This window comes from Onychostruthus taczanowskii, unplaced genomic scaffold, assembly GCF_017590055.1.
Source record: "Onychostruthus taczanowskii isolate IOZ18803 unplaced genomic scaffold, ASM1759005v1 scaffold26, whole genome shotgun sequence".
NCBI lineage: Eukaryota > Metazoa > Chordata > Aves > Passeriformes > Passeridae > Onychostruthus > Onychostruthus taczanowskii.
In genome coordinates this window covers 3,970,915-3,998,286 of record NW_024499906.1, presented here as the reverse complement: position 1 = coordinate 3,998,286, position 27,372 = coordinate 3,970,915, and the positions used below count along the sequence as shown (strand labels likewise).

At 37.0% G+C, this 27,372-nt stretch overlaps 1 protein-coding gene across 1 annotated transcript in view; it reads right to left on the bottom strand.

Moving 5' to 3' along the window:
* NAA16 (N-alpha-acetyltransferase 16, NatA auxiliary subunit) overlaps positions 1-27,372 on the bottom strand; it is a 64,399-nt gene that overhangs the window by 34,938 nt on the left and 2,089 nt on the right. The window contains exons 2-8 of the mRNA XM_041407200.1: positions 17,052-17,136; positions 14,552-14,656; positions 13,819-13,976; positions 12,624-12,758; positions 6,417-6,570; positions 4,743-4,862; positions 2,491-2,586 (exon numbers count right to left, since the gene is read on the bottom strand). Of these exons, the coding sequence (XP_041263134.1) occupies positions 2,491-2,586; positions 4,743-4,862; positions 6,417-6,570; positions 12,624-12,758; positions 13,819-13,976; positions 14,552-14,656; positions 17,052-17,136 (853 nt within the window). The remainder of the gene's footprint in view (positions 1-2,490; positions 2,587-4,742; positions 4,863-6,416; positions 6,571-12,623; positions 12,759-13,818; positions 13,977-14,551; positions 14,657-17,051; positions 17,137-27,372) is intronic.

Below are 27,372 nucleotides of genomic sequence, written 5' to 3'. Positions count from 1 at the left end.
CTTTTTTTTAGATATTCAGAAAATGCAGACACTATTGCTTTGTATATAGCATTTTCATCTACTTCTATCAATTCTCAACTGTCCTACATTTACTGTTATCAGCAGTGTTGCTAATAAATACTGAGACTAATGAAAGTAATTCATGTTCTCACCTTGATGTACTAAACCAAACTGCTGTATATAGAAACTCCTACTACCTGTGGATGGGGATCCATAACTGGACTGTAAGCACATGCTTTATTACAGAAGGATTAATTAAAATGTGTTGTCTCACAGTACAGAAACTCCCCTATGTAAAGAAAAAAAATCCATCTCAGTTTCTCCTGTTGAATTCTTCTAATTTATTATCTTGCTGGAAGAACGACAATTTAGAATTTCAGAAAGCAAGATTCAAGTGTCCATTAGAAAACAACAGGTTTAAAACAAATTAAAAAAAAAAAAAAAAAGGCACACAGCTGGGTACCCACCTATGACAAGAAGCAGAGTTACAATTTAGTCTGAGGCACACACCTTACCACAAGAGCATAAACAAATCTAACAATGCGTGCACACGCACTTTATCAGTGAAACTGATGGTAACAGCCTTCCTCCATAAAGGTGGTTTCCAGCTCAATCAAGGAGCTGATTTGTTTCAAATACAAGGTTAGGATTCACAGAGTCTGGACAAGAACTTGTCCTTTTAGCATAAGCCTGGATTTTACAGCATTTTAATTTTTAAAAGCAATTTAATTCTGAATCAAATAGTGACAGCTGTAACTGCTCAGTGACCACACTGGAACAGTAACTGCATTTAACCAGAAATTCTATCCTCTTGAAACATGCCAACATTTTTCTGCAAGGATGTTCCTTTGTACACCTTCACATTCTCACTACCAAATTCCAGCCAAAAGAAATTCTTGTCTCCTGTACTTGTAAATATAGAAAATAATTTAGTAAACAGACTAATCTCTACAGGATCAAAAACAGTCTTACACATTCATGCCTGATAGGCTTAATAAATAAGTTAGCAGAAACAAATTTTAATTTTGAAAAATTCTTATTTGTTATAAAATGCTACAGAAAGTAGCAAAGAGATTTCTCTTGACCAATCTAATAATGGATTTTGCTTTCATTTATCCTATTGTTCCAGCATGAGCAACTAATTCTTGTTACTACACATATTTCTACTTAGATGAACATAAGCTGTGAAACTACACTGTCAGGTGTAAGGCCACCTAGAGCAAAACACAGTGAAATGAAGTCAACAGCAAAACACTATTAATAAAGATACAGGAAAGCATTTTGCAGGTTATTTCCTTATTTTCTGTGTTACCATAACAATCTTATTGTATATTAAAGAAAAAAAAACAAAAAAAAACCCAATTACTCATAACCCTCCTTTTCAAAATTAGCTGAAAAGCCTTAAAATTTGCCCCTGTATCTACAAATAAACTGAAGTATGCAGGACGATAAAAGGAACAAGTGGCAACTTTTTATGAAGCAGTTTAAATCTTTTTATTTTACACAGAAAATGTGTATGCACACTGAGACACATGAGCAACAGCAGGGGAGTGGACTAGATGCTCTGAAACATTAAAAGGTAGCAAAAAATCTGGTGCTCTGCAAATGAGCTAAACTAAAAACTAACCTTAAAAATTTAAAAGCATGAGGAGGTATGTTGTGAATTAGCAACTGATCTAACTGATCTCAAATTTATTGATATTTGATATCTAGCTCATGTACTTTCCCAAAGTCTTCTACTGTAATTTCAGCTAGACAGCTACACACTAATTATATATTTTTATGATATTACCATTTCATTTAATTTCCTTCCTTCCATTTTAGAAGAGCCCAGCTTTCTATTTTAACAAGCATGCACACATTTTCCTTCCAAAACTGAGGGTATTTGTGCACCATACTTCAAAACAAAAAATTTTGAAAGTGCAAAGTAACAAAAAACTTAGCTATAAAATGAAATAATTTGGGCTACGTAATACTGCAGATATTTTTCTTCCTTATCAAATTAACAGCACAAAGGTAGTTTTTGTTGTCAAATTAAGTTCTAATTGCTCTACAAGAAAGTAGGTGTACATTTTAATAGTAAAAGTATGCCCATTAAAGATACAGGAGGGGGTATGCATACGTATATACGCTCACACATTGAATTGAAGTGTACTATACCCTACATTTTTACTCATGATTCTTGACTTGCATAAAGCAGAAAAATTATGTACAGAAATTCCTACAATCTACATATTATTCTGTACAGTAGTTGTATCATCACAAATATTACATAGTTCATATCATATGAGTGTATGAAGCTTTTCTATCAAGTCCTAAAACATGAAAGAATGTCTAACCCAAGAGAAATGCATACATTTGATTTGTCTACATTGTTCAAGTAGGTATTAAATGCACAAGTAGGTATTAAATACACATTAAACAGCCTGATGAAAACTGCAGAAAAAATAGGGGAAAAAACTATTATAGAACAGATATGCAACTTGTTACCTGAAACAAAGTTTAAAGGTAATCTTCTAGGTGAAACTGCTCTGGGATGTCTTTTACTAACTTCTTCATAAATCTGAAGCCTCTCTTCTAAAGTGCCTATTATTAGCAAATACAATAGATATAAGTAAGAGACATAAAAACCTATTCTTTTAAATGTCTTTAAATTTTGAGAATTTAAGTGTCGAGAATTAATTGAGCTCAACTCCTTATGTGGATTTGGAACACTTTAAACATTTCATGTTACTTTTTCCAGTTAATCATAAACAAAAACTGTACCGAGAACACACTGTATATACAATACACAACTACTAGCATTAACCACTCTAAGGATAAACTGTAAACAGGAGTATTACTTTGCACATTCAATCACACAGAGCTGGAGTTTGGTTTCTTTCAGTTGCATGATCGTTCAGACCCATTCAAGACATTGTATTACATTCATAGCTTCAATTAACCCTTTTTTCACTATGCATTCATTTCAGACACACTCAAAGCATTCAGAGAAACATGCTGCATTTCTAAACCATAAGTATACAGAGAGCACACTATACAAGTACACCTCTATTATAGGTCCTCTGGTGACAGCACAACCAGGGTACAATACTGCGAAGTAAGTACTGAGCACCAAAACTCTCTTTATACCTTAATGTTTAACAAAAATTAAGCTACTTGAAGATTTTCTGCCCACTCCTCCCCTTTCCCCCATAATACGCTTTGGAGCTCCAATGTGGTTAGAACTTAAATAACACTGATCTTTTGCTTTAAAATGCCATTTTTTAATGTAAATAAAATCGATTTTGCTTAAATATTAAAATATTAAATTCATCAAATAATTTAAAACTGAATGTACAGATCAAGGCTACAATACACATGTATTAAATATATCTGTTTTCCTTTCATAAGAAAAACAGTTTATCTTGTCACTGAGCTCAGATGTTGGGGAAGGGGGGGGAATCTATTACCCAGTGTCTCCAACAGATGTAGAGTTATAAAAGTAATACTAAAATATTGTTTGGACTGGAACTAAAGCATATAAAAGCCCTAATTGAAGTCACAAGTTGGAGCTCCAGAACTTACCATGGGGGAGGAAATAGTCCTAAGACCACCTAAAAAATAAAGTAGCATTATTAGTTTTATAGAATTAGTACAGTTTTAGTCTACACAGGATTTTAATATGTCAAAAACTACGGGACTGGTTCTTTGTTAAAAACTACATGCATTCATCAACATATTTGTTGTATCAAGAGAGAATAATTGAGTTCCTGGGTAGTTCAGTTTCTGAGACAGTAACTATGTGATTGACCTCTATGGATTCACCGGGAAAACCACTCAAAGAGAAACACTACACTCTGAATATATGTAGCAAATTAAATAATTTTCATTACCCAATCACTAGCTGTATTCTCAGACCTCATGAGACCTAATGGTAAAACTTTCTAGAAGAAAGTTGGTTGAGAAATGTAATGCAGCTATAACATCTACAAATAATATAATTGTGAGCTTATGATTTATGATGTCATCAGAATAATTCCAATAAATTTTCAGTAATTAGTGAAAAAATAAATGCAAAGAAACCATTCCTGTATAAATGTAAACACTCTGGAAAGTTATCCTGCAAAACACTTAATATAGCATAAATAGTTGCAATATTGTAGTTTTGAAAAATGATCTATTTTTTCTGGAAAAACACAATAGTAGAAATGTGAGCCGGCACTGAAGTAACAAAGGCTTTAACACATTTATCACCTTTACCTTCTGAAGTGCCAACTTAAAAAAATAGGAAAAAAGGCATTTTTTTCAGATGGTCTATCTTAAAAGGCCATCTTAAATAGATATTTGAGTACTTCCTACTCCTAGAAGGAGGCAATACAAACCTAAACACGTTTCAAAATTCTAATTACATAAAATTGTGGCATATGATAGCAGTCTGATAATCAACTACTAGACAGGAATTATTAGCCATTTGGTTTCCAAGTTCACGTGTGGAAAGGGCATGTTCCTCATATAAGCATCTTAGTAAATGCCACCCTTAGTTCCAAGACAATAAATACTTGGTATTGGTATTTTCATATTTCAGCATACAAGTTTTTCAGTGAACATTTTAAAAATGAACGAACATACTATGTAATATTCAATATCAGAAGGAGCATAATTTTCTGCCAAATAGAACTTTCTAATCTAAAGCAGTACCATATCAAACAGTGTATCCTACATCATACATATTTTCACTGTATCTGTGTAGCTTAACTTACTGGGTTGTAGGGCCTTTTCCAAGCCTTCATAATAATACCAGTTTTCTGCATTACGCTCAATTAACTCTTTGTATACTTCACCAGCTTCTTTCAGTCTTCCTAACTTCAGTAACATCTCTCCTAGAAACAACAAAGTACAGAACTATGAATTACATCAGAAAACACGTGTGAGTAAAGATATAATAAAGATATCTAATACAAAAAGATAGATTCTAGATATATAAAATATACATACTAGATATATAAAGTTGTTCTTAAGCATTCACAGATTATTAAAAAGAGGTCTTATTTTCCCAAAGGCACATGCTGTGTGTTATGAATCCTACTTGAAGCTACCACATACAGAGCTCAGAACACCCATCGGCTGTGAAAATAAAGACTACCTGAATGTCTGTATCTGAGTATTTAAAATAGCTATTGGCAATGTCAAATAAAAGCAACTCCCCCTTCCAGGACTTCATCATACAACTAGATCAGTTTTTATCAAGCTGTTTACTTAAGCACGTTTTTCTCATCAACTAATCAGTTCTTAACTGGTTAAATCACACTAGTTTGCTGCTAAGTAAATTGTTCTACCAGGTCTAGCTTGAAGGGAATTAATTTTCTTCACAGCAGCTCATGCCACGCTGTGTTTTGGGATTTGTGACTAAATGTAGACAAATACACCAACATTTCCACCACTGCTAAGCAGTACTTGTAGACCATTAAGGCTTTGTCATTTTATTCCCACTCTGCCACTCAGTAACTAGACCAGGGTGGACAATAACGCAGGAGTGGACACAACCTGGCCAGCTGATCCAAGCTGGCCAAAGAGGTATTTTGTGCTATTTAGTTTCATACTAAGCAATAAAAATTAAGGAGGAATGTTGGGGCAGGTAGCCATTGCCGGGAGACTAGCTGAGCATCAGTCTGTGGGAAGTGTACAGAGAGCGTAAATTGAGGAGCTGGGTTTCATTTTCCTTCCTTCCCCTTTCCATCACTCAAGCTACCTTCATCTCTTCCTTTTGCTCTTCCTATTCCCTCCTGATTTGACAAGTGAGGCTGGGTGAAGTGAGTGGGCAGCTGTGTGGGACTTACCCCACTGGTCAGGGTCAGCCCACCACAACTGTGCAAGCAAGGAGTAGCTGAAGAACACATGCCATTACTCACACATATTCAGAACTCAGTATTAGCACTTCAAATCCACAAAACAACTGAGAGTTATTTTTAACCAAAAAGGTCAACTTCAATATTCACTTCAATAAGTAAGTGCATTAGGAAGCTTGAAAAGGAAACAAGAACTTGATACTTTCAGCATAAAAAAAGAAAAATTTGTTTGTACTTCGAACAGTATTCTTCATTAAATTCTTTTTCGTAAGATTAAAACTGGATTATAATAGTTCTGATTTATGGAAAGCTACTGTAGTGTACCAACATCATCTCTGAGATGTCTTCTATTCCCATGTCAAACCCAGAAAGACTACCTGCATCCACTACCAACTTTGGCAGGAAAAGTTATTTACTTGTGCACAAAATTGTAAATCTGTTAGTACCAGTTTTCCAATAGTAATTGCTACAAATAAATTGAAGACTTTACATGCTGTATTTTCTTCCTTTCACTGCTTTATCGTATCTGAAAGCTATTAGCAAAAATTTCTAACAAAACTGGGTAAGGGAAGAATAATTATGACTTACCTTTGATTTCTTCTACTATTAATTTATCACATATTTGCTTTTCATATGTCTCTATATGTTCTAAAGACTCCTGAAAAAGATCTGCCTCTCTCATCACTTGATTCTGATACAAAATCAGTTCACTATATTCATAATCTATTTTATTAGGAGGAACCTGGGGGGAAGAAAACAATATATCAGTTAACATTTACCTGTACCTCAAATGCATGCTGTATTACAGAATACAAGAATTAAGCTAGGGAACATAATCAGGTCTGTTTATACACACCACCTGAACATTCAAAATGTACAACTTCCATTGCTCACAATCAAATCAGATTAATTTAAGGATATCCATTGTAGTTAACATTTTAGAAGAAATCCTTTAGTTCTCTTTTTTCTATCACTGTGGCAAGCTAATTAAAAACTGAATTGTAAGAGTAGAAAGCAAAGATCTTCATACATTTTCTTTCTGAAGGACTTATGCACTGCACCACAATTTTGAGATAAGTTCTACAACAGATGGCTGGGGTCTAGCAGCATCATTTTCAGTATACCAGAGTTCTGGATCAAACTATTTCCAAGAGGAATGACCCATCCGTAGCTTGACAACTGGAATTTTTCAGACAGAAAACTTAGACCATTTCTTTCTAACCAAGTGTTCTCTACTAAACTTCAATCCCCCAGAAAATACAGCACACAAGCATACAGAATTTTTCAAGCAACAGATAATTATTTTTAGGTCTGCCTGCAGTTGCAAACCTAGGACTTTCTAGAGGCTACAGTACAAGTAGTGGCTCATCCACCTTGCAGTGCTACAACAGCCAAGGAAGCAGGGTGACACTGAAAATTATTCCTTTCAGAGGCAACTCCCTAAAGCGGATTTGGGCAATGAAAAGTCTTGCCAGAGTTATAGTAATTCTTTTCATACTAAATGCTCTTTTCTAATATACAAAACACTTCTTCAACTGCAAGAAAGTTCGAGAGCAAATGCAATCTCCAGAAAAAGCCCAGCAGATCAATAAAATTACATTAAATGTACTGTCCCAACAAATCTAACATGATTTTTTACAAAATAAAAGATGAGAAGCAGTTGAATTTCATAAATGTTAATGATATCTTTTCCTGTGACACTACATACTTTGTTTCTTCCCGAGCAATCAACACTTCAAAGTCACATCGGTCACTAAACAGTTTACTGTAACTTTCTGTTCCCTAAAAAAGGCTTTGCCTTGGTCTTTAAAGACACAAATTATTTAGTAAGAAAAAAACAACAGAAACAACCAAAACATTATACTGGCTGAAAGGAACTTTCCTATTAAGAATACTGTCCTAAACCACGACTTCCAGCCCTTTCTGAAGCACAAACTGATTCCATAGGATTTAGCATGTGTGACTACATTCTCTTCAGATTTTGAGAGCCAACTTTTACAGTATTGCTGGGCATTTTTAGAAATGTTTCCTTTTATATATAACTGGTCTGAAAAACAGTATAACTAAATAAAATACTGTAAAGATGTGTGTATCTGACAATGAACTATGAAAATAATACCATTTAAGTACATTTTTTACCAGCTAATACAGTATAGCAAATGATCACTGATGGAACAAGACTATACCATACACAAACTAGTCCACAGGTAACATGAAATTCTATACGCTCCTCAAAGTAGCTCTCTCATCCACAGCTCCACTTCCATTTGCACCTTTGTTCAATTTTTAGTCTATATCACTCACTAGAAATCACTAATAAAAACATCGTTACCAGGAAAGCATTTTTTTACTTCACAGAATGGACTCATGGAACAGGGGTTGAGCACTAAGCATGTCTTCCTGTTTATCCTTACTGCAGTATCACAGAACCAAACTACAGAGCACCAATTCAGTTCTTTCTCCTTCACCTCCTCCTAAAAATATCCTTTCCTCCAATACAATACACCTATCTAAATTCCAAATTCCACAAGTAGCACAGCTTTTTTGGCACATCATGAATTGTTTTTAGGCCTTTGAAACAGATTACCCAAAACCCCATAAAAAATATATACACAATACACAAACAGGTATCAGTTGACCTCCTTGTGGCTGTTCTGGCTCAACGGGATAACAAAAAAACAAAAAAAACCAAAAAAAAATCACCAAAAACCCCCAGAAAACAAAAAAACACAAACAAACATCCTAAAAAAACCACAAAACAAAATGAAAAAAAACCCCAAAACCACCAAAAAAACCCACAACAACCAAAAAAGCCCCAAACTCCCAACAAAGCAATTAAATTATTCTTACACATAGAGTAAATCTACCAGAAAGATATCGCACTTACTATCACTCCATTTAAAAAGTTATTTTTAAAAGTAATTGTAAGGAAAGTCCGTTTTCAAAGATACTTTGACATCTCATCAATTTAACGAAGATTTAAATCTGTAATTCATCAGTAGGCAAGCTGTTAACAACCCCAGTAGTTAATCTGAATAATCAGATTGTTTATAAAGAATAAGATACTCTATAAAGACAATGTCCACACCATTGTCATTGCTGCTCAATACATCTTTACTCCTCCCTCCCCCTAGAAAAGTTGTGATTCTTCCACAGGAGATGTCCAACTTTCCCCTGAACTCAATTCTGCTGCTCCAGAATAATTTTTTTCCTCTCCTCCTGGACCAAAGAAGGAACAGCTTTTCAACCACAGGTCCCCTAACAACTGTCACTGAAACAATGTGACAAGATGCAGCCAAAACATACCTAAGAGCAGACCCCCAAAACTCCAGAGGTTTTCTGTCCATATCTGTATTTGTGGGCCTGATGCGAAAATTAGGAATAAAATAAAAAAATTAAGAATAAAAAGTTGTTCTGGAAAAGAAGAAAGAAAAAATGGGACATACAACAGTAAAACAAATTGCATAGCTGTTTTACACCTTGGTTCCCAAAATTTTAATTCTGAACTGACTCTTACATAATTTTGACTTAAGCTTGACTGGGACAGCACAAGCTGTTACATTTCCTGCAGTGATGTCTACCTTTAACCTCATAACCTGTTTTTGACTGAAATATTGTGTGCATCTGGCCAATTTACAGCTTTCAGATGACAGGCAACATTGATCTTAACACACTAAGAGAAAATACACGATTTCCAGCGATAACTTAGCCACTAGAATAAAACTGTCAAGGATAAAAAGCAATTTATCACTTTAATTTGTTGATCAGCTTCCTGACACTATTCCTTCATTTTACCTGCTAAGCAAACTTCTTAGCTATTACTCGTCCCAAACCCAGCACACGGTTTTTACTAACATCACCTAGGTTTTTTTCTGTCTACAGTAAACAAAGAGACTCTGCCCTTCATACAGCTTTCTCTGTAGTCATCTATCTTGACATATTGTTCTTTTTTCAACAACCAGCTCATCAGTAAGTCCTGATCTCTCAGTAATGAGTAATTTATGGATAAAAATCCCTGCTTGTCTGAACTAAGAGTGTACTTTACTTTTCACCCGTAAGCTTGCCCTGAGGGATAGTTTTGCAGTGAACTGAGTCAGACTAACTGCAGCCTGGATCAACAAAGGCAGCTCACTTCCCTCTATTATTCCCCTTCCTCTCTCCCCTCTCACCTCACAGTTATTCAGTTCAGCCAATCAATCCTTCCCAAGAGTAATTATCTTTCTGGCACTTAGTCTTCCTGAACCAACCCTCCACAAGTCAGCCAGTGCTGCACAAGGAAGTGGTGTGAGCACAGAGGAAAAACTCAGATTGCTGGTTTTGGCAACAACTTGTAGCTAGATCATCTGCATTTTTTTTGTAATACTGCATCTTCAGAGATATATGCAGTATTACAAAAATACTGCATCTACATAGATATTAATCTACAATCACTAAAATGACAGTTCCTTGATTTCTTTCTTTAGTTTTACTGCTTAGTCTTGGCTGTTTGCATTCATATTTGAAAGGACAGAGTTGCCTGAGTAATTCAAGTAAATAAATATCGTCATCCTACATTACCATTATTTCTCAATTATTATGACAGCAGTGTTTTATGCAACGTGTTACATTTCTTTGTCTATTCATTAACATGAATGGTAGACAGTATCAGGCCTAATACAGATTACCATAAAACTCCTCAAAAACATCCATTTGTTGAAGAGTGCTGCTCACGAGTCATTTGGATACCCATCTTTTAACCCTCCTTTTAAACTACCACTCTTCTATTGCAGTCACATGCAATAGTCTGTAAAGTCCATCACAGAAGTTCACCTATCAAGCCGAGTGCACACAAACTACAGGCCAAGCAGGGAGATTTGGAAAGGAAAGTAAGCAAGATGTGTATCTCCTCCGTGCAATGTCCTGAACTTAATTATTTTAACTGCAGGACTGAAAAATCCAGACACCGCAAAAGCAGTATGGTTTGGGAATACTGTGGAAGAGCCAATGTACGGCAAAACTGAGCTGTGAGTTTGCCTGGGCTCTCCTGACTGTTCTGGACCCAAAACACTGATTCTCTCTTCCAGTGTTTGGGGTTCCACCCAGGCCTGCATTCATCAGGGAGCTGGCACAACAAAACACAAGACTATTTTCAAGAGAAACGGAACTGATGTGTTCATATGTATTTTTAGTGTTTTGGAGAAGAAAAGAAAATATACCATTTAACTGTCTGTAACAATCTCAGGAAAAGAGGACAGGCTTGATGGGACTAATTTCCTATAAAACTATGTTGTCCAACATTCATAGCATATTCCTGTCCTTCAATGCTTAAGCAGCTTTTCCACCACTTACCTCTGACTGACACAATGCTAATCAACAGTTAAACCAGCTCATTGTACAAGTACAAGCCATCTTCCTATTTACACAAATTTCCCAAATAGCTCCAGCTTTATCAGAAAATGGCATCAGTGTTTGCGCTCATCTTAGGATCGTCTTTGTTTTAGGGTGAGATTTGAGATGGTGGTAACTTGCACAGCAGACTCAACCAATACAATGCACTCATCTACAGTACTTAAATCTGGCTTAGTCACTAGACTGCACAGTGTATCACGACAGCCCTCAAACAAGCATATTTACACACAACCTTTTAGAAAAGACAACAACACTAACAGCATCACTTCCAAGGGGCCAATACCACTACTAAGCTCTCTTAGTCCTTGAAGAGCCTCAGTTTCTTATGCAACATTTTCTGAGTTTCCATCTACTATAGATTCTTTCTTTCTAACTCAGCCATTTTGACACCAAACTCAGACTGGGCGCTGCTGACTCATTTGAGAATGACAACTTTTTGGTTGTCAAACACTCACAGAAGATGACCCAATTTTGATTGCAACTTAATTCTTTTCAGTTTTTACTCAATGCTGAAGTCACAGCTCTTTTGAAATATCAAGCAGATATACCCAGCTTGCAACATCCTTTTTTTGACCATGATATGTGATCAAGACAAACCCTGGTCTCTCCTAGCCATTTATTTCCTTTCTTACACTTAATCTCATATATAGCAACTCAGAAAGGATATGAGATTTTTGTTTTAAAAACACAGTTTAGACATCAGGTAATATCTTGGTATTTTTACACAGTACTTCCCAGATGCCTCCCCAGCTGAATGGATCTATAAACATATTTCTTTTTCTTTCCACATTGCAGAATAATCAACACAACCACTCTGTTCTGCTAATTTAGACTTCACAGCTCTGCATTATCACTAACAGAACAAGGGAATAGCCTCCCTCAGAAAAAGGTTACACTCAGTGATTTTAGGATTGTATACCATTTGATTTACTCCGGTCTCATCAACACCACATCTGACCAAAGAATCTCCATCTACGCATTCATGTTACTCTGAAACCAAGCATTGATTTTAAGTGTACTAGACACAGATACAAACCATTGACAATATTTATTTCATTATTTGTAGAGATGCAATGGCATGAGAAATGGCAGACTGGGTGGCAGGAGAAATGGTAAATGACCACATCCAAAATACTAGAAATATTTTCTGTAGTTTCATCTACTGCAAAGGGGCAGGATCATCACAGGTTTTCTCTAGCTACACATTAAGTCTCACAAACATTAAGTTACTTCACGTGAGACTACTGTTATAAATTCAACTCTAACAGTTTATTTCTCAAAGCAGAAATCTCCACAAATAACAAATTTATTCCTAATTCATAAATTATTTCTATTTCCAAAGAACTAATTCCTCAGATTCTATCCCTTATAAAAGAAGTGTTCTCTTGCCAGACCAGAAAATCTTACCTGCTGGGTTTTCCTAAACTCTTCAAGTAATTTTAAGGCCATATCATAATCTTTTAGTAAGTGGTATGCAATGGCATATCCAATCCAGGAAGCGCGTTGTGTGGGGCGCAGTTGAAGCAGCTGGTATCTTGTCTCCTTCAGTAAAAGAAAAACAATTTCAAAAGAAGAATTTTTAACCAGTACACATGTATCATGATTTAACACCAAGACAGCTAGTATTTTAAAAGAACTTTTGAAAGCCCTAGGCAACCTTTGAAATTCTAATAGCATGGCAAAAAGCTACACATTTCTGTTTCATAAATTTGGAGGTTACATTCTAAATGCACAAGTCATGGAACAAAGCATAAAATCTATTTGTGGAGACACAGAAGGTGTCATTTCAAGAGCACCTCCTAAGGGCCCAAATTATTTCCAAAGATAGAGCTCTGAAATCTCAAAAAGCCCTTTCCACCAGAAAGCAGGAGCTCACTGCCACTGAAAGAGTGGCATTCATTCTCACAGACACAAAGTCCTCACAAACTACTGCAACACTTCTCAGAACTTCTTCCCGAGTCAAATCATATCCTCGGATCAGCAATTCTGTTTTCCCTTTGCATTAGCAAATTCAAGGGAATTAACATCCTTAGTAAGGAGACCAGCTAATGCAAAGCCCACAGTCCAGTCCTCTACTTCATATGAAACAGACAAACCAGTTCAGCCATTTTGAAACTACTCTTTAATTTTGGATAAATTTTAAGGTTTTCTTTATAATAATCATCATCACTGGGATTCCAGAATCAGTCATCATGGGACAAGTTACATACTAACAAGAAATGTGATAGTGTATTTCTTACCAAAAACACCTTCAGCATTTGCACCCAAAACACAGTTTGTAGGGTTCACAATTGCTTGGTAAATACTTGCTAATTTAAGTACTGTACCTTTTTCTTACTGTTTTAGTAAATAATTAGTTAAGAACTATTTTTACAAAGTGACTAGTGAATCCAATTGCACACAGAAATATTTCTAGTTCTGCTCTCAACCTTATATAGAGCTTTACTGCAATATCTTTTCCTGGTTTCCTAAACAATAGTTTAAAATATTTTTGAAACAGATAAAGAGTAGCAATAGAAATACTATCAATAAAAGGCTTCACAGAGGAATAGAACGAGCGAAAGCGAGCAGCAATGAGTGGGAATTCAACGAGAATACTTACTCTATATCCTTCTAAATCCCTCATCTGAATCTGCAATAGAGAGAGATCTCTCAAGATCTGTAGGTTATCTTTATCTAGTTTGAGTGCATTCCGGTAACACTTGATGGCTTCATCATATTTCTTATCAGAACGCTGCAGAAGACCATAGACATGCCAACCTAATACAGGTTAAGGAAGATACATTTACAATTTTCACAAAGTATCTGCAGTGCGCTTGTGTTACAGGCCAAACAACCTGACATCTTCCTTGAAGATCAGTAATACCCTTACAAGTGAAGAAGGATTACTAAAGCCAGACTTTACTAACACATTGTAAAATATTAAATGCTTCCAAACTTGTTTTTAAATGACATGTTACTGCTTAAGTCACATTCAGAACCCCCTGAGCACTGTTACACATTATCCAAACTCGACAAGACTGTAAGAGTTAGCCACAGATTTATTGTTTAAAACATGCTACCACAATTACAGTAGGAATTCTTACTCATACAAGTGTTTCATTCTACAATGGAATTCACGTACGATTTCAACTTTTCCTTGCTTGCTTATCTGTAACCTCAATTAGACTCCAGCTTTTACAGTAAGGAAAAAATACAGAACTCCACTTGATTCACCGACAAGGGGAAACTTAGCATTTTGTGCATCAGGAGTCTTTGTCACAATCTCAGCATCTTAGATTTCCATCAACAGGGTGGCATAGCAAAACAATCAGGTTTTGCACTACAAAGGATACAGACGTGACTCTTCACATCGTTACGAAGTCCTTTACGAACAAATTCATACGCTTCCTCCTTCTTCCCTAAGCAGTTCAAGGTCAGTCCTTTCATCGCAAGTGTCTCTGTAAGAAGTATCAGATACTTATGTTTCTGACTTCCCATATGCCAGCTTCACAGTGCAGATACCCTTTGAAGTTGTTACACACTCAAGTCCCCCATTAAAAAATAAATTTAGATCACAATAGCAGCCTACCACAGCTGAAGACTATTACATGGATCATTTCCTCTCTTGAAACTGGTCTTAAAAAGATCACTTGTAGAGCATAATGCAGATGTGACAAAAACAGACAACACAAACTTTTATTAATTAAAAATACACTTAGCTGACTTTGAGGGAGTTGACAATAAGCTAAAGCAAATTTAGAGAGCTCCTCAATGTGTATTAAAGTTCTCCATGCAAAGACTAACGGGATAAAAGGCTGTGTCCACCACAAGAAACAAATCTCTGTCACAGACCGTTCCCCTGTTACAGACTCCTTACAAAGCATTAGTTAAGGGAAGCACATTTACTGCTACCATATTAGGAGTGTAAGAGACCTCAATGCAGTAACATTTTCATCAACATTCTGAGAGGCACAGGATTTCAAACAGTATGTTGGTATGACTACTGCTCTCCCTCCTCCCCCATTCTTCAAGGCACGCAGTAGACAAGTAATTTGCATGTAATGCATGCACTATGCCTGAAAGCTGTTCCAGATTCATATTTCAGTGTTTTTGTTAATTAAGAGGCCACTTGTTTTCATCCCTGCCAGAAGATCAGTCACCTTTTTCATCATAATGCTCTGGTTTTCTTCCAACTACAACCTCTTCCCCAGTATTAATAGCAACAGACCGTGATCTCAAGGTCAGCTGTAACAGCAGTTTGAAGTTTCATTGATAGACCCATTTAACACTTTTTCTGTACAGTACACCTATAAGTGAACAATGACCCAAAATTAGTAAGGGCTTTTTTGGGTTGTTTTTTAGTTGTCCTACATCCATACTGTAAGAACAGAGAAAGCCAAATAATATTAAGACATTTTCAAATAATATTAAGACATTTTCAAATGTCTTAAGACCTATAAGTGAACAATGACCCAAAATTAGTAAGGGCTTTTTTTGGTTGTTTTTTAGTTGTCCTACATCCACACTGTAAGAACAGAGAAAGCCAGAATGATACCTTTCAAATAATATTAAGACATTTTAAAAAGAGTATCTGCACAGTGGGGAAGGGAGCAAGCTAATCCTGCCTTCCCACACCAGGGAGATAACTGCCCAGCCACATCAATCCATCTGTTTTGCCACCTTCTCACTAAACTTGTGAAACTCCTTTTCTCTGAGGCTAAGGGTGACAAGTGCAGCTTTCCATCAGATCATTTTACTGGCTTAGTTCTGCCTCAGCTGTCCATTCCAGGCTTTACTCCCAAGCTTCAAAGCCATTAGTGGCTCAAAGCCACGTAGTATGTGGACTGCCAAGGCAGCTAGCTGTCCTGGAAAAGTTTAAGAGGCAGCAAGAGCAGAAAATACACATCTGTATACTGAGATGTTACAAAAACAGAAGTGCTAGTAGAGACAAATGCATTAGGTCAGAGCTGAAAAACCACTCTAGCTTTGAAGCAACAAAAAAACTGCTTTTATCTCTAGGGAAGTAATGAAGACAACAAAGAAACAGCAGACATGGATGGAAGCACAAAAAGGATTAGTCAAACATTTTGACAAGACTTGACAACATCAAGTAGGAAAATAATTTTACTGACACAGTACATGCACACTCAGTGTTAGGTTGCTTCAACACTAAAAAAAAAAAAAAAACAAAAAATCCACTGTATCAGAAGGAAAGAGTCTGAATAATGTATCAGAAACCTGTAATACAGTAAGACTAGAGTATCCTATTGAGAATGTAAATAGAATTTAACAGATGTAAATAGAAGCAATATTCTGCTTCCCTGTTTCTACAATATTTATCAGAGCAGGATCACCAGATTCTGTCTTCAGCTTCAAAGTATTTTAACACCAACAGTATTACACTTAACTCTGCTCCCTTCAAGCAGCAACTTGGTATGCAGTACAGAAAATTTAAGCCTATGAACGTAACAAAAAACCCTCCAGATTTTTAACTTATTGGCAGAACACGTTCATATAATATTCAAAAAAAGGCTGGGCTTGCTTTAAATAGGAATGTAAGGAAAACCCACACTAGCATTCTGACCCAGAAACCTAGAAAGACAAGTTGGAAGCTTGACTGAAGTGTTGCTTCCACCATGTATTTCAACATCCCTGTGCACAGGAGAGTTTGACTGAGGCAGAGTGGAAACCTGATCTGAATGCACAAAGACTGAAAATCCAGAGTAATTATTCAGTCATAACAGAATCACATTCCACAACAGGCTCTTTTCTTTCTCAACAGTATGATATACACTAATAAAACATTTAAGCTCTTGACAGAAGACAAAAAAATAATCTTGAGTCTGCAGTTACCTCCATGCTCAGCAAATTTTGGGTTAGAAAGGATCATCTTGCAGAACTTGAGTCCATTTTTGTACTGTTTTTGTTCGTAACATTTCTGTAAAAGATGTGAAATATAATCATTGAAATGCATTTAAAACCATAGTACCTTAACATACTATTACAAATGTAGTCACTCGTCCAGCAAGGCATGGTTATAAGATCACTAACAAACTCTAGGCAAATATCCCTATTCATATTAGATTGCTTCTTCTCAGCATTCAGAACATGCAACAAACACCCTACCTCATAGTCTACTTTTTTATTAAAAAAGTAATGCCTTTCCAACAAAAATAGGAAAGGGAAGTAGCAATATCTACTTCAACTTGGAAATTCTTAAAATAGAAATCAGAGTTAGGAATCTTGACTCCACAGAACTTTTGAGGAGAATTAAACTCAAGAGTATTGACATTCCTTTCAAAATCCCATTTCCCTGGCCTAGTGACTTCCCAACAAGACATCTCAAGACAGAAAACTTTCCTAGTTGCCAGTACAGACTTTTAGAAAAAAGAGAGAAACTATGAAGTAGGATACTCTTATAATAAACCTCAGAAATTGATACAGAGGCATCAGGGTGGGAGAATTTACCTGGGTATTAAAACAATAAAACATTTAATTTGTACCTGTAATAGTACAGCTAAGGGCTACTTATATACATACTTAGAACACAATTTACCTAATTACTAGGTTTTTACCTAAAAACTAGGTAAACTAGGTATCTGGCAAACTCTATGGTTCAACTGCGGGAACACATGGAAGAAACAAAATGTGAATGTGGGTCCCTTTTCTCCTTTAGGAAGATACTACCTAAATCACTAAAGTTTTAGCAATTTATATCAACTACTGATCACTACAGTGGATCACTAAGACCAATCTGTTTAAATCAGTTAAAGGCATGCTTGTGTCAGTAAGTATGAAAGCAATTTCAGGTCACTTAAGCTTTTTAACTGTAGAAAAACCACCAAACCAGGCTTAACTTGGCGGAGTGTTGTCCTGCTGTAATTTAGATAGCTATTCTCAGGAGAAGACATGTCATTTCAGTTATGTGCTTGAGTGCTTTAGCAGCCTCTCACAGATCATCCCCACTCCATCAGTCTTCCAAGACAAATGCAAAATCTGTGTTAAATTAATATGGCGACAGCAACTCCTTTGCAATCAGAACAGATTATCCCATTACTTTAAAAATGTAATACAGAAGGTAAAAGCAATACAGAAACATACATATGCTCACTTTGGGGTAATTGGCTAAGGTAGCAAAATAAGGGTCCTCCCCAGTCTGTGAGGAAGGGCTTAACTGCAGACAGTTTTTTGGTTCTTGTTGCCTGCAACTCGAGACACTTGCAGCTAACCATGACTAAGTGCAGACTAAATCATAGAATAATTTAGGTCAGCAGGAACCCTTGGAGGTCACCAAAATCAACTCTCAAAACAAAAGAGAGCTAACCTTGATATTAGATCAGGGTGATCTGCCTGACTGCTCCTCTAGCCATCCTGCCAGAAGTCAAACAGTTATACTATGGGAATTCACATTTAAACAACAGCAACAGAAAAGCTCTGAGTGTTTGGCTTTTTTTTTTTTTTTAAACTGAGAACTAGTTTCAACCTATTTTACCAGAAATAACCTAGGTTGTGGCAAAACTTGGAGTCCCCTCTAGGGGAAGGTGAAATTCTCCTATTCATCCTACCTTCTTTATTAACTTATGATGCTTTGTATAATTTTTAAGGAATCCTAGGAAAATACCAACATTGTGCTATGTACGCTTTCTAAACTTATTCGAGTATGCCTAAAAATTAGCAATAGTGAACATTCATTCACGGTTCTACAACCCTTGCAATGTTGAGTGAAACCCCAAATATACAGCAGTGCTTAACCAGAAGCTATCTGAGACAAGTGTGCACTTAAAATAGATTAACTACGGGATAAAATCAGATCCATTATCCTTGTTCTGACATTTTTATTCTATATAGTTCAGTCTCAGGCCTAGAATAAGAACTGAATTGAAGATAATCAGAGACAAATGTGATTTTTGGAGGACAGACAAGATCACATTTTCTAAAGCCCAAGAGATGAATGGGAGAGAGAAATTAATGCCCTCCATACTGAGAGGAAATGTTAGTTCAATATTCAGTTTTTTGGCTTGCTGACAAGACAACCAGCATCCTTCTTTTAGGTTGAGAGAAGACCTCAGAAGCCCAAGTCCAATCTTTAATCCAGTACATCCAAGTCCACCACTAAACCATGTCCCCAGGTGCCACATCTACACACCTTTTAAATATCTCTAGGGTTGGTGATCTAAACCACTCCCTTGGCAGCCTCTTCCAATGCTGGACAACCCTTTCAAGTGAAGAAATTTTTCCTCATATCAAATTTAAACCTCCCCTGGTGCAACTTGAGGTCATTTCCTCTTATCCTGAAGCTTTTAGGAGAAAAGACCAACCCCCATGTCACTACAGCCTCCTTTCAGGTAGTTGTAGCACAGATGGACACTTCATAATTGGGAAGCCTGATGTCTCCATACATGTTCTTAAGTTTTTTAACTTATCAGGACAAATGTAGCTGAAATGCATTTATTAGAATCTGTCCCACTGCACTGTCCTTGGTTCACTAAAAGCTCAAGTTAATTTGCTGAGTTGCTTTTGTTTTTTTTTAAACTCTTACCTGTAGTGCTTAATGTGATGCCCCCATCACCCCTTTATGGCCATCATTTCCTCCTAAAGCTAAAATCAAATTGTGAATGTTTACACACTTGAAACCTCAAGAGGAAATTGTGGCAAGACCAAAATATTATTCAGAACTTCTGCTACAAAATGTTCCTAGAAAGATCCTACCTCACCTGGCAAAAATCTCATTTATTCCCTTTTTCAACACTAACTCAACAATATAATCTGCTTGTAGACTGCCATACCAATCTAGATACCATTTTGTGTACTTTCAGGTAAGTTATCAAGTGCCTCTACACAGATGTCAAATTGGCACCGCATCTAAGAAGTAACTGTAAAGGTAAAAAATCCTACTAACAAGAATACAACAACAAAAAATGAGAAAATATTTTATTCCTGTATTAGAATTCTTTGCTGCATCTACTTAGCAAAATGCCATTCATACAGTCTAATTTTTTTGTATGATGTCATTTTTTTAAAGACCTAAAATCCCTTCCACAACTAAATATAAAGAGAATCAAGGAATTCAATCTCCAGCATTACCTGTAAAACAGAAGGACTTCACATATCACTATCAATCACATGTGTCATTTATATCTTACTTAGGTTTAACTCTTTACAACACCAGGTTAGTGCAGGGATGATTTAACAAACTGTATCTCCCTAGCATAGCATCTGCTGCTTTGAAAAAGGTTCTGCATTGAAAGAACAGTTACATTTTTCACATACATAGTTTAAAACACAGTTACGCAATTTTATGGCTGAAGAACATCCCATTATCTCAGACATTAACACACACTTCCAAGAAATCATTTTAACAAAAAATAATCTCAACTGGTGACTTGAAGAGAGACTGCAGCTGCAGCAACCAATTCCTTTCCTCACTCCATGGCCCCAGTGCCTCTGAAGGTATTCAAGTGATGCATTATTTCACAAAGCATTTTTATGTGAAAACTAGAAAAAGAGTGGCATGACATTCAAAGACTCAGGACAGCTATTGCATCAAACCAAGTAGTGTTAAACATAGCAAAGAGACTTTCCAATCAGCTTAAATGTTTTAATAATTTAAAGTTGTTTAAGATGGTCTGTGACTGTAACAAAGCTGCACTGAAGTTCAATCCAAATTGTACACTGACCCATCTAATGGTGAGCTTGTCTAAAGAGGGCTTGTAAGAAAGGTGGGGACAACTTTTTAGCAGGGCCTTTGTGATAGGCTAAGGGCTGATGTTTCTAGGCTAAAAGGCCAATTAGGCTAATAGGCTAAAAGATCAATTCAGACTAGACATGAAGAAGACATTTTTTATGATTATAGTGGTGAAATTGAAATAGATTGTCCACAAAGGTGACAGATGACCCCTTCCTGGAAATATTCAAGGGGTTCTGAGCCATCAGATCTGGTCAAAGATGTCACTCCTAATGGCAGGGGGAGTGGACAACATGGCCTTTAAAGGTTCCTTCCAATCCAAGCTGATCTGTAATTCTATGCGAAATTGCTTTAATAACAACACTGCAATTTAAAAATTGATTCTGCTGTCTCTTGATAAGAACTTATCAAACACAAAATCCAAACCTTGACCAGAACTTTAACATTATTCTCTGATTCTACTTGTACAGCCCACACTCTGTTGAGACTGCACATCAATAGGCTGCCTTGCCAGAAACATCATGGAGCATCAGAACCACCAAAAAGAAAAATAAGCACTTCAAACCAATTAAAGAATTTTAACATAGCTGGATAAATACAGCTTCAAATTTTATCAGAAGAACAAATGAGAGAAACATTAGGCTGGAAAAGACCTCTATAATTGCCAAGTCCAGCTGTAATGTTCTCATTGAACCACGTTCCCAAGTGCCATATTTACATGCCCCTGTAAATACTCCCAGGGTTGGTGACTCAACCACTTCCCTGGGAAGCCTGTTCCAGTGCTTAACCACCCTTTCAGTGTGGAAATTTTTCCCCATATCCAATCTAAACCTCCCCTGATGCAACTTGAGGCCATTTCTTCATGTCCTGCCACTTGTTACCTGGAGAAAATACTGACTCCCACCTCAACTACCACCTCCTTTCAGGCAGCTGTAGCAAGTGATAAGGTCTCCCTTGAGCCTCCTTTTCTCCAGGCTAAACATCCACAGCTCCCTTGGCTACTCCTCAATAAGACTTCTTCAAAACATCATTTGTTTTAGTCTTCCCTGCTACTGTACTTCCATAAAATCCTGGCTGCAGACCTCTCGGCACTCAACAGTTTCAACTTTCTTCTTGCCAGGTAGTGTCTTGGCTCCTGTTGCCAAGATTTTGGTGTAGAACTCAGGGAAGATTTTGGCAACACCTAGGATTCATTTAAAAAAAACTACTCTTCTCAATACTCTGTAACACTGATGGAAGTGCTGCTTAAAGAAGGAGACCAAGGACTAAATGTGGAACTTCACAGCAAGGCTTCCATCAAGCCTTATGGAAAGAGTGTTGGAAATCAGTTATACTGGAAATCTCTCCCAGTCACAACAGTGGTCAAGTTCAGTAGTAAAAAACCCTCAGAGTTATCAATGACACAGATTCTGATCAGCACCTTTTCCTAGGAGCTATCTCACAAGCACTTTTGGGCTGATCAAATTACTCATACACATTTCTGACCAAAACCAGGCACAATCAATACAGGAACATCAGCACACTGTCAGTATTCTTAATTGGCATTTAACACTCAGACCTTTTAAAAAACCTTGTTTTACTGCACATCTATTAAAAAATGCCATCAGCATAAAACAGGCAATCTACTTCCTACAGCAGCTGACAAAATTAGTTGTCTAAGTACCTTAGATTTAGCAACACTCAGTAGTTACTGCTTCTAAGCTAATAAATAATTATTAAATTATTCACCAGTTTCATAGCAAGGTCTGTCCATCTTGTTTGAAGGCGTTCAGCATCTGTGTTGGAAATGCTCCTCATATTTACAAACTATGCGGATATTTCCAATGCCAATACACAAAAAGAAAGTATCATGATACCACTGAAGTTCAGAGACAGACTAGAAACCTCTCCATGAGGTTTTCCAAACAGCATCCCTCACTCCACACTGACTTCAGTTCACCAGTGTTTTAGAGAACGCAAAAAAGTATCAGCTGGAAGGGGCTTCGGGTCATGGAGGCCAAGAAAGCCTTGTCTCAAGCTCTTAAACTTCTAGTCCCAGGGCAACCATTCCAGAGTATCAATATGTTTTTCTACCCATTCTCCATACCCTACCAGGATTTCATATATGCATGGCCACCCCACGTCTGCTATTACTCCACTGATAAGGGCAGTTAACCTCATCATCTGAAATAAAAAGAGCAAGACAACCTAGATACATCCTTGCTTGCTTTGACTGTTAAAATGGACAGGCTACATCATTCTTCCCCAGACCTGGGGACTTAGCAATGCAGAACAGTGCTGAGTCAGAAGACAGACAACGGTGTACAACAGAACAAGCAGCCAGCACTACATGGTAGTGGTAACATTTTGATCAATGTATTAATGTCACAGTAATATCTAAGCTTTCACTACCATGATACTCTGTATACAACAAAAGCATTTTTGCTCCTCAACCAAATTTTCGTAATTATTCAAGTTCAAATCATCAGAAGATGCAAAACTTGGTACATAATGCAGCTTGTAGTAATAGTTGTAATCACTTGCTGTTTATATTCTTCATTATTGGCAGAATAAATTCATATTCTATTTATTACGGGAAAGAACACGTATGATCAGACAATATTTTTTCACCATTACTGCCACAGACCTCTTTAACAGCCCTATAAACTACACCCCTTTTAAAAGGGGAAGCTATTATCAGTAAGTTTGCCTTAAATTAAGACCTAGTGTAATTTCGTGCTGTGCACACACACTCAAGACAATTTGAATTCCTAAAATGTCCTTTGCTTCAAAAGGGCAGAAATAAGAAAAGTGCAGAAAGAGCTCTTGCTGACAAGTACTTTGCATTTTTAACTTTTACATTGCCTGACTTAATACAATTCTCTCCTGTTTATGAACATGTGCGTGCCCCTGCAAAGCAAAAACCGTAACAGCAACACCAGCAATGAGACAAGTCGTAGCCCAGACAGGCATTTTCCAGTAATTTTCAATCTGCACTTTGTGCAGAAGTACTGAAGGGACCAATCTTCCCCATCTCCTGGGAAGAATTGCAATTTGCATAGCAAGAACTCACACTAAGCAGGTGGCTCCACAACCTAGTGGAACTGCATCTGAGAGCAGTTAAGAAAATGAAACCATGAACACCAGCACTGTTTTGTGGATCTGATACAAAACACAGTAAAATAAACATCAGGCTTTAAAACTTACAATTTTATTTTGGCATCTTCAAGCAAATTCAAGACAATTACAACACAAGCCTTCAACATCAATTTAATCTTGACATTCCATACTTAACAATAGTGATTCAGCCAAAAATGGCATGAATCACAGCAGATCAGAGCTGAGATCAGACACACCTGGTACAGGCCACTAGAGGTAAGATACAAGGGCTGGATGCAGAGAGAGAGGCTTTTGAGCAAGACAAGGTCTACTGCAGTTCTCAGCCTCCAGTTATTTGTGCCTCACCAACACTCCAAGCCAAAGGGTTTATCTTCACTCACAAGAAGAGTGGAGGGTCCCCACCACACACCTTTCAAAGTTCCAAAACTTGTTATATGGCTAATAATCATCATAATCATCAATAATAATCATCATCATGCAGCAAAGGGTTCCACAGTAAAACTACCTTTTTGTTAACAACTTCTTGTTTGGAGCCTGCTACTTTGCAGCCACCATTTCTGCCAAAATCAAAATGAATCACAATAGCTTGAAGATAGAACAGAAGATTGAGAAGTTAAGTAGGTACTTGCCTTTCTCCCTCTAGAAGGTAATTTCATACTTCTCCTTCCAAGGAGGTTTGGGGGAAGAACCAAGGGAAAGAGCAAAGGACACTGCACTGCAAACATAGACTTGCAGTGTACTTGAGCAGTAGCATAACAGCCTACTTCTTTGCCCAGGATTCACCAGTTTTCAGTGTATAGGGGAAACTGTTTTAATAAAACTTCAAATACCTCTAAAAATCTCAAATCTTGGGGCAATCCATCTCACAGCCCATACAAGGTCTGTAATAAATCAGGATTTCCAAGCCTTACATTCATCTACAACCAATTTGACTTGTTATGACTCAACTTGCTCCAAAAACATAAAAGCTTTCAGGTGGCCTTCACTTTTTGTGCCACAAATACTTCAGAACTGAACTCTTCTTGCTATTCAGTGCTTGTTCTGTTCCATATAAAAAGCCAAATAAGAAAAAAATTCCAGCATAAAACATGGAGAGACTTGACTCTGAAAAATTAATATTTTTAAAAGAAAAGCATAAATACAAGTCCAGAATCAAGAAACAACCCACAGCATTCCACAGAAGCCTGCTTTCTGAGCCTTGCATGATGACCTTCACAAACTCCTGTTGAAAAACTAAACCAAGAATATCTGTTTGGGATTAAGTCTTCTCCAAATGAGACTCTCAAGTCACTGAGATGTGTGTGTGATTTTTTTATGAAATTCTTACCGACTGTCTGTTACCACTAGCCTGGCATCTATCTTCCACAATTCTGTCATTTCAGTAGTTTGCAGCTGGCTAGGCAACCTCACCACCTCATCTGAATGGCTGTATGGAGGGAACTGCTTACCCTCTTCCTAGGCTGCCTGTCCTCAGCAGCACAAGCAACAACCACACAAAGAATCAGTCTTAAGTTACACCAGAAGATTTTAAGTGACTGCTCCAAACTCCTGTCTTTTAAAGGAATGGATCTTCAATGTCAGAGACTTCAAACTTCCACTGCTCCAGTGGTGGATTAATAATGGCTACCTCAGCTATGGTATCTATCTCGTCTGGGAGACCCTAATTAGGATAACAACTTCCCAACTGTCAAGTTTAATAGCTCAGTAACTCCCCCACATCATTCCCAAGAGACTGACTAGTTGCATGCATATAAACCATTATTATTTCATTAAATAAAAATTTTAAAAAGCTTTCAGAATTCTATGGGTAAGAATTAATTAAATCTTACTAACACCTGTATATTTATATTTCATCAAAGACTAAATCTCTTAAGGTTATTGAAGAAGTTGGAGAACAAAAAGGACATTACAGAGAAGTTAAACAAGTCATCAGAGAGGGCACTTTAAGTAATTTCTAACATTTCCTTACCCTGAAAAACTGAAAATGCATGCCTGAATGAACTGAGCAACAACAACCCACTGCTGCAAGGCTATATACTTAAACTATTACACTTCAACTAAAAAGTCTGGAAGTCAGCTGCAATTAAAGCAGCAAACCTTATTTTAGGCAACAGGAATATGAGGAATCTTCACTAAGAAACCAAAGGATTAGTCAGTTACAGGCACGATACTATCCACACTTCTATTAAAGATGAAACAAACATCAGACCATACCTTACACCTCATGAGCCTGGGCTCACACCAATACATATTAGAAGACAGCATTTCTTGAAAACAAAAACAACTTGGCAAGTGAGCCATGAAAGCAAGACAAGAACCCCAAGGCTTTACTCTAAAGCCTACTGGACTACTTACAAAGACTACTGCCATGCCCTGTCCAGGCAGAGCTGATTTGATTCCATAAAGCCAATGTTTAAGATTAACTCTAAGACAGTTTATAGTATGAATTCTTGGGTAAAGGAAAAAAAAAAAAAAATCAAAGCTGCTTAAACTGAAACATTCTCTGAAGGTAAATTTACAGCTCAATTTTAAATATACAAAATAGAAGATCAGGGTAAGTTTACTAGAAGTAAACATCCAAACACATGATACCAAACTTCAGCCTTAACAAGAAGCCTTTCTAAGTTACCATGAGTATGCTTATTTTAGACAGCATCTGCCCCATTCACTTAAAAAGTCAGCTAAGCTGAAGACTGACTTTAATTGGCAAGAAACACACAAGCACTCCTGTATAAATTCTCATTTATGATGCTTTTCTCCTTCCATGAGAGGGGAACATATTCAAATACTTCATCCATGCCTTCTGTGGGGCTGTGAAATGGAAGAGAAGAGCTTGAAGCTGCTCAGCCCCTTACTCCCAAAGAACACCACACCTGTAAGCACCAGGGTCTTCCAGGGAAAGAGCACCGAGACTGAGAAAGTCTCTGCAGAACAGTGAAAGCAGCCAAAGAAACAAAACAGAACTGGAAGACAGAATAGAGCAAGAAAGGAGCTTTAGCACCACCTTACAGTAGTCCTGATCAACTAGGACTACTACCTATGCTACAATTGCTATTACTTCCCTAATCACCTAACTGCTAGTTTTAAGTCAGCTTGTTCAAGCCCTGCCAAGCATGCAAGCACACAAATTGATGTGGCTTAAAGACTATTTACTCAGCTTCTCGAGCAGACTTCTCAGCTTACACTGATCTCCAGGAGGCCACACTAGCCAGGGCAGCTCTGTCAGCTTTGCTGTTACTTGGGTGTCCTGCTCAGAACATTGATAACCTGTCTTACATGTTACATCCACACACCGAGTCACTGTGAAGGATTTCTCATGATCTCCAAATGAGTTTTCCCTTTCTCAACTGCTAATTCTCTGCAGAGCGTTCATAGACATACTAAAGTCTT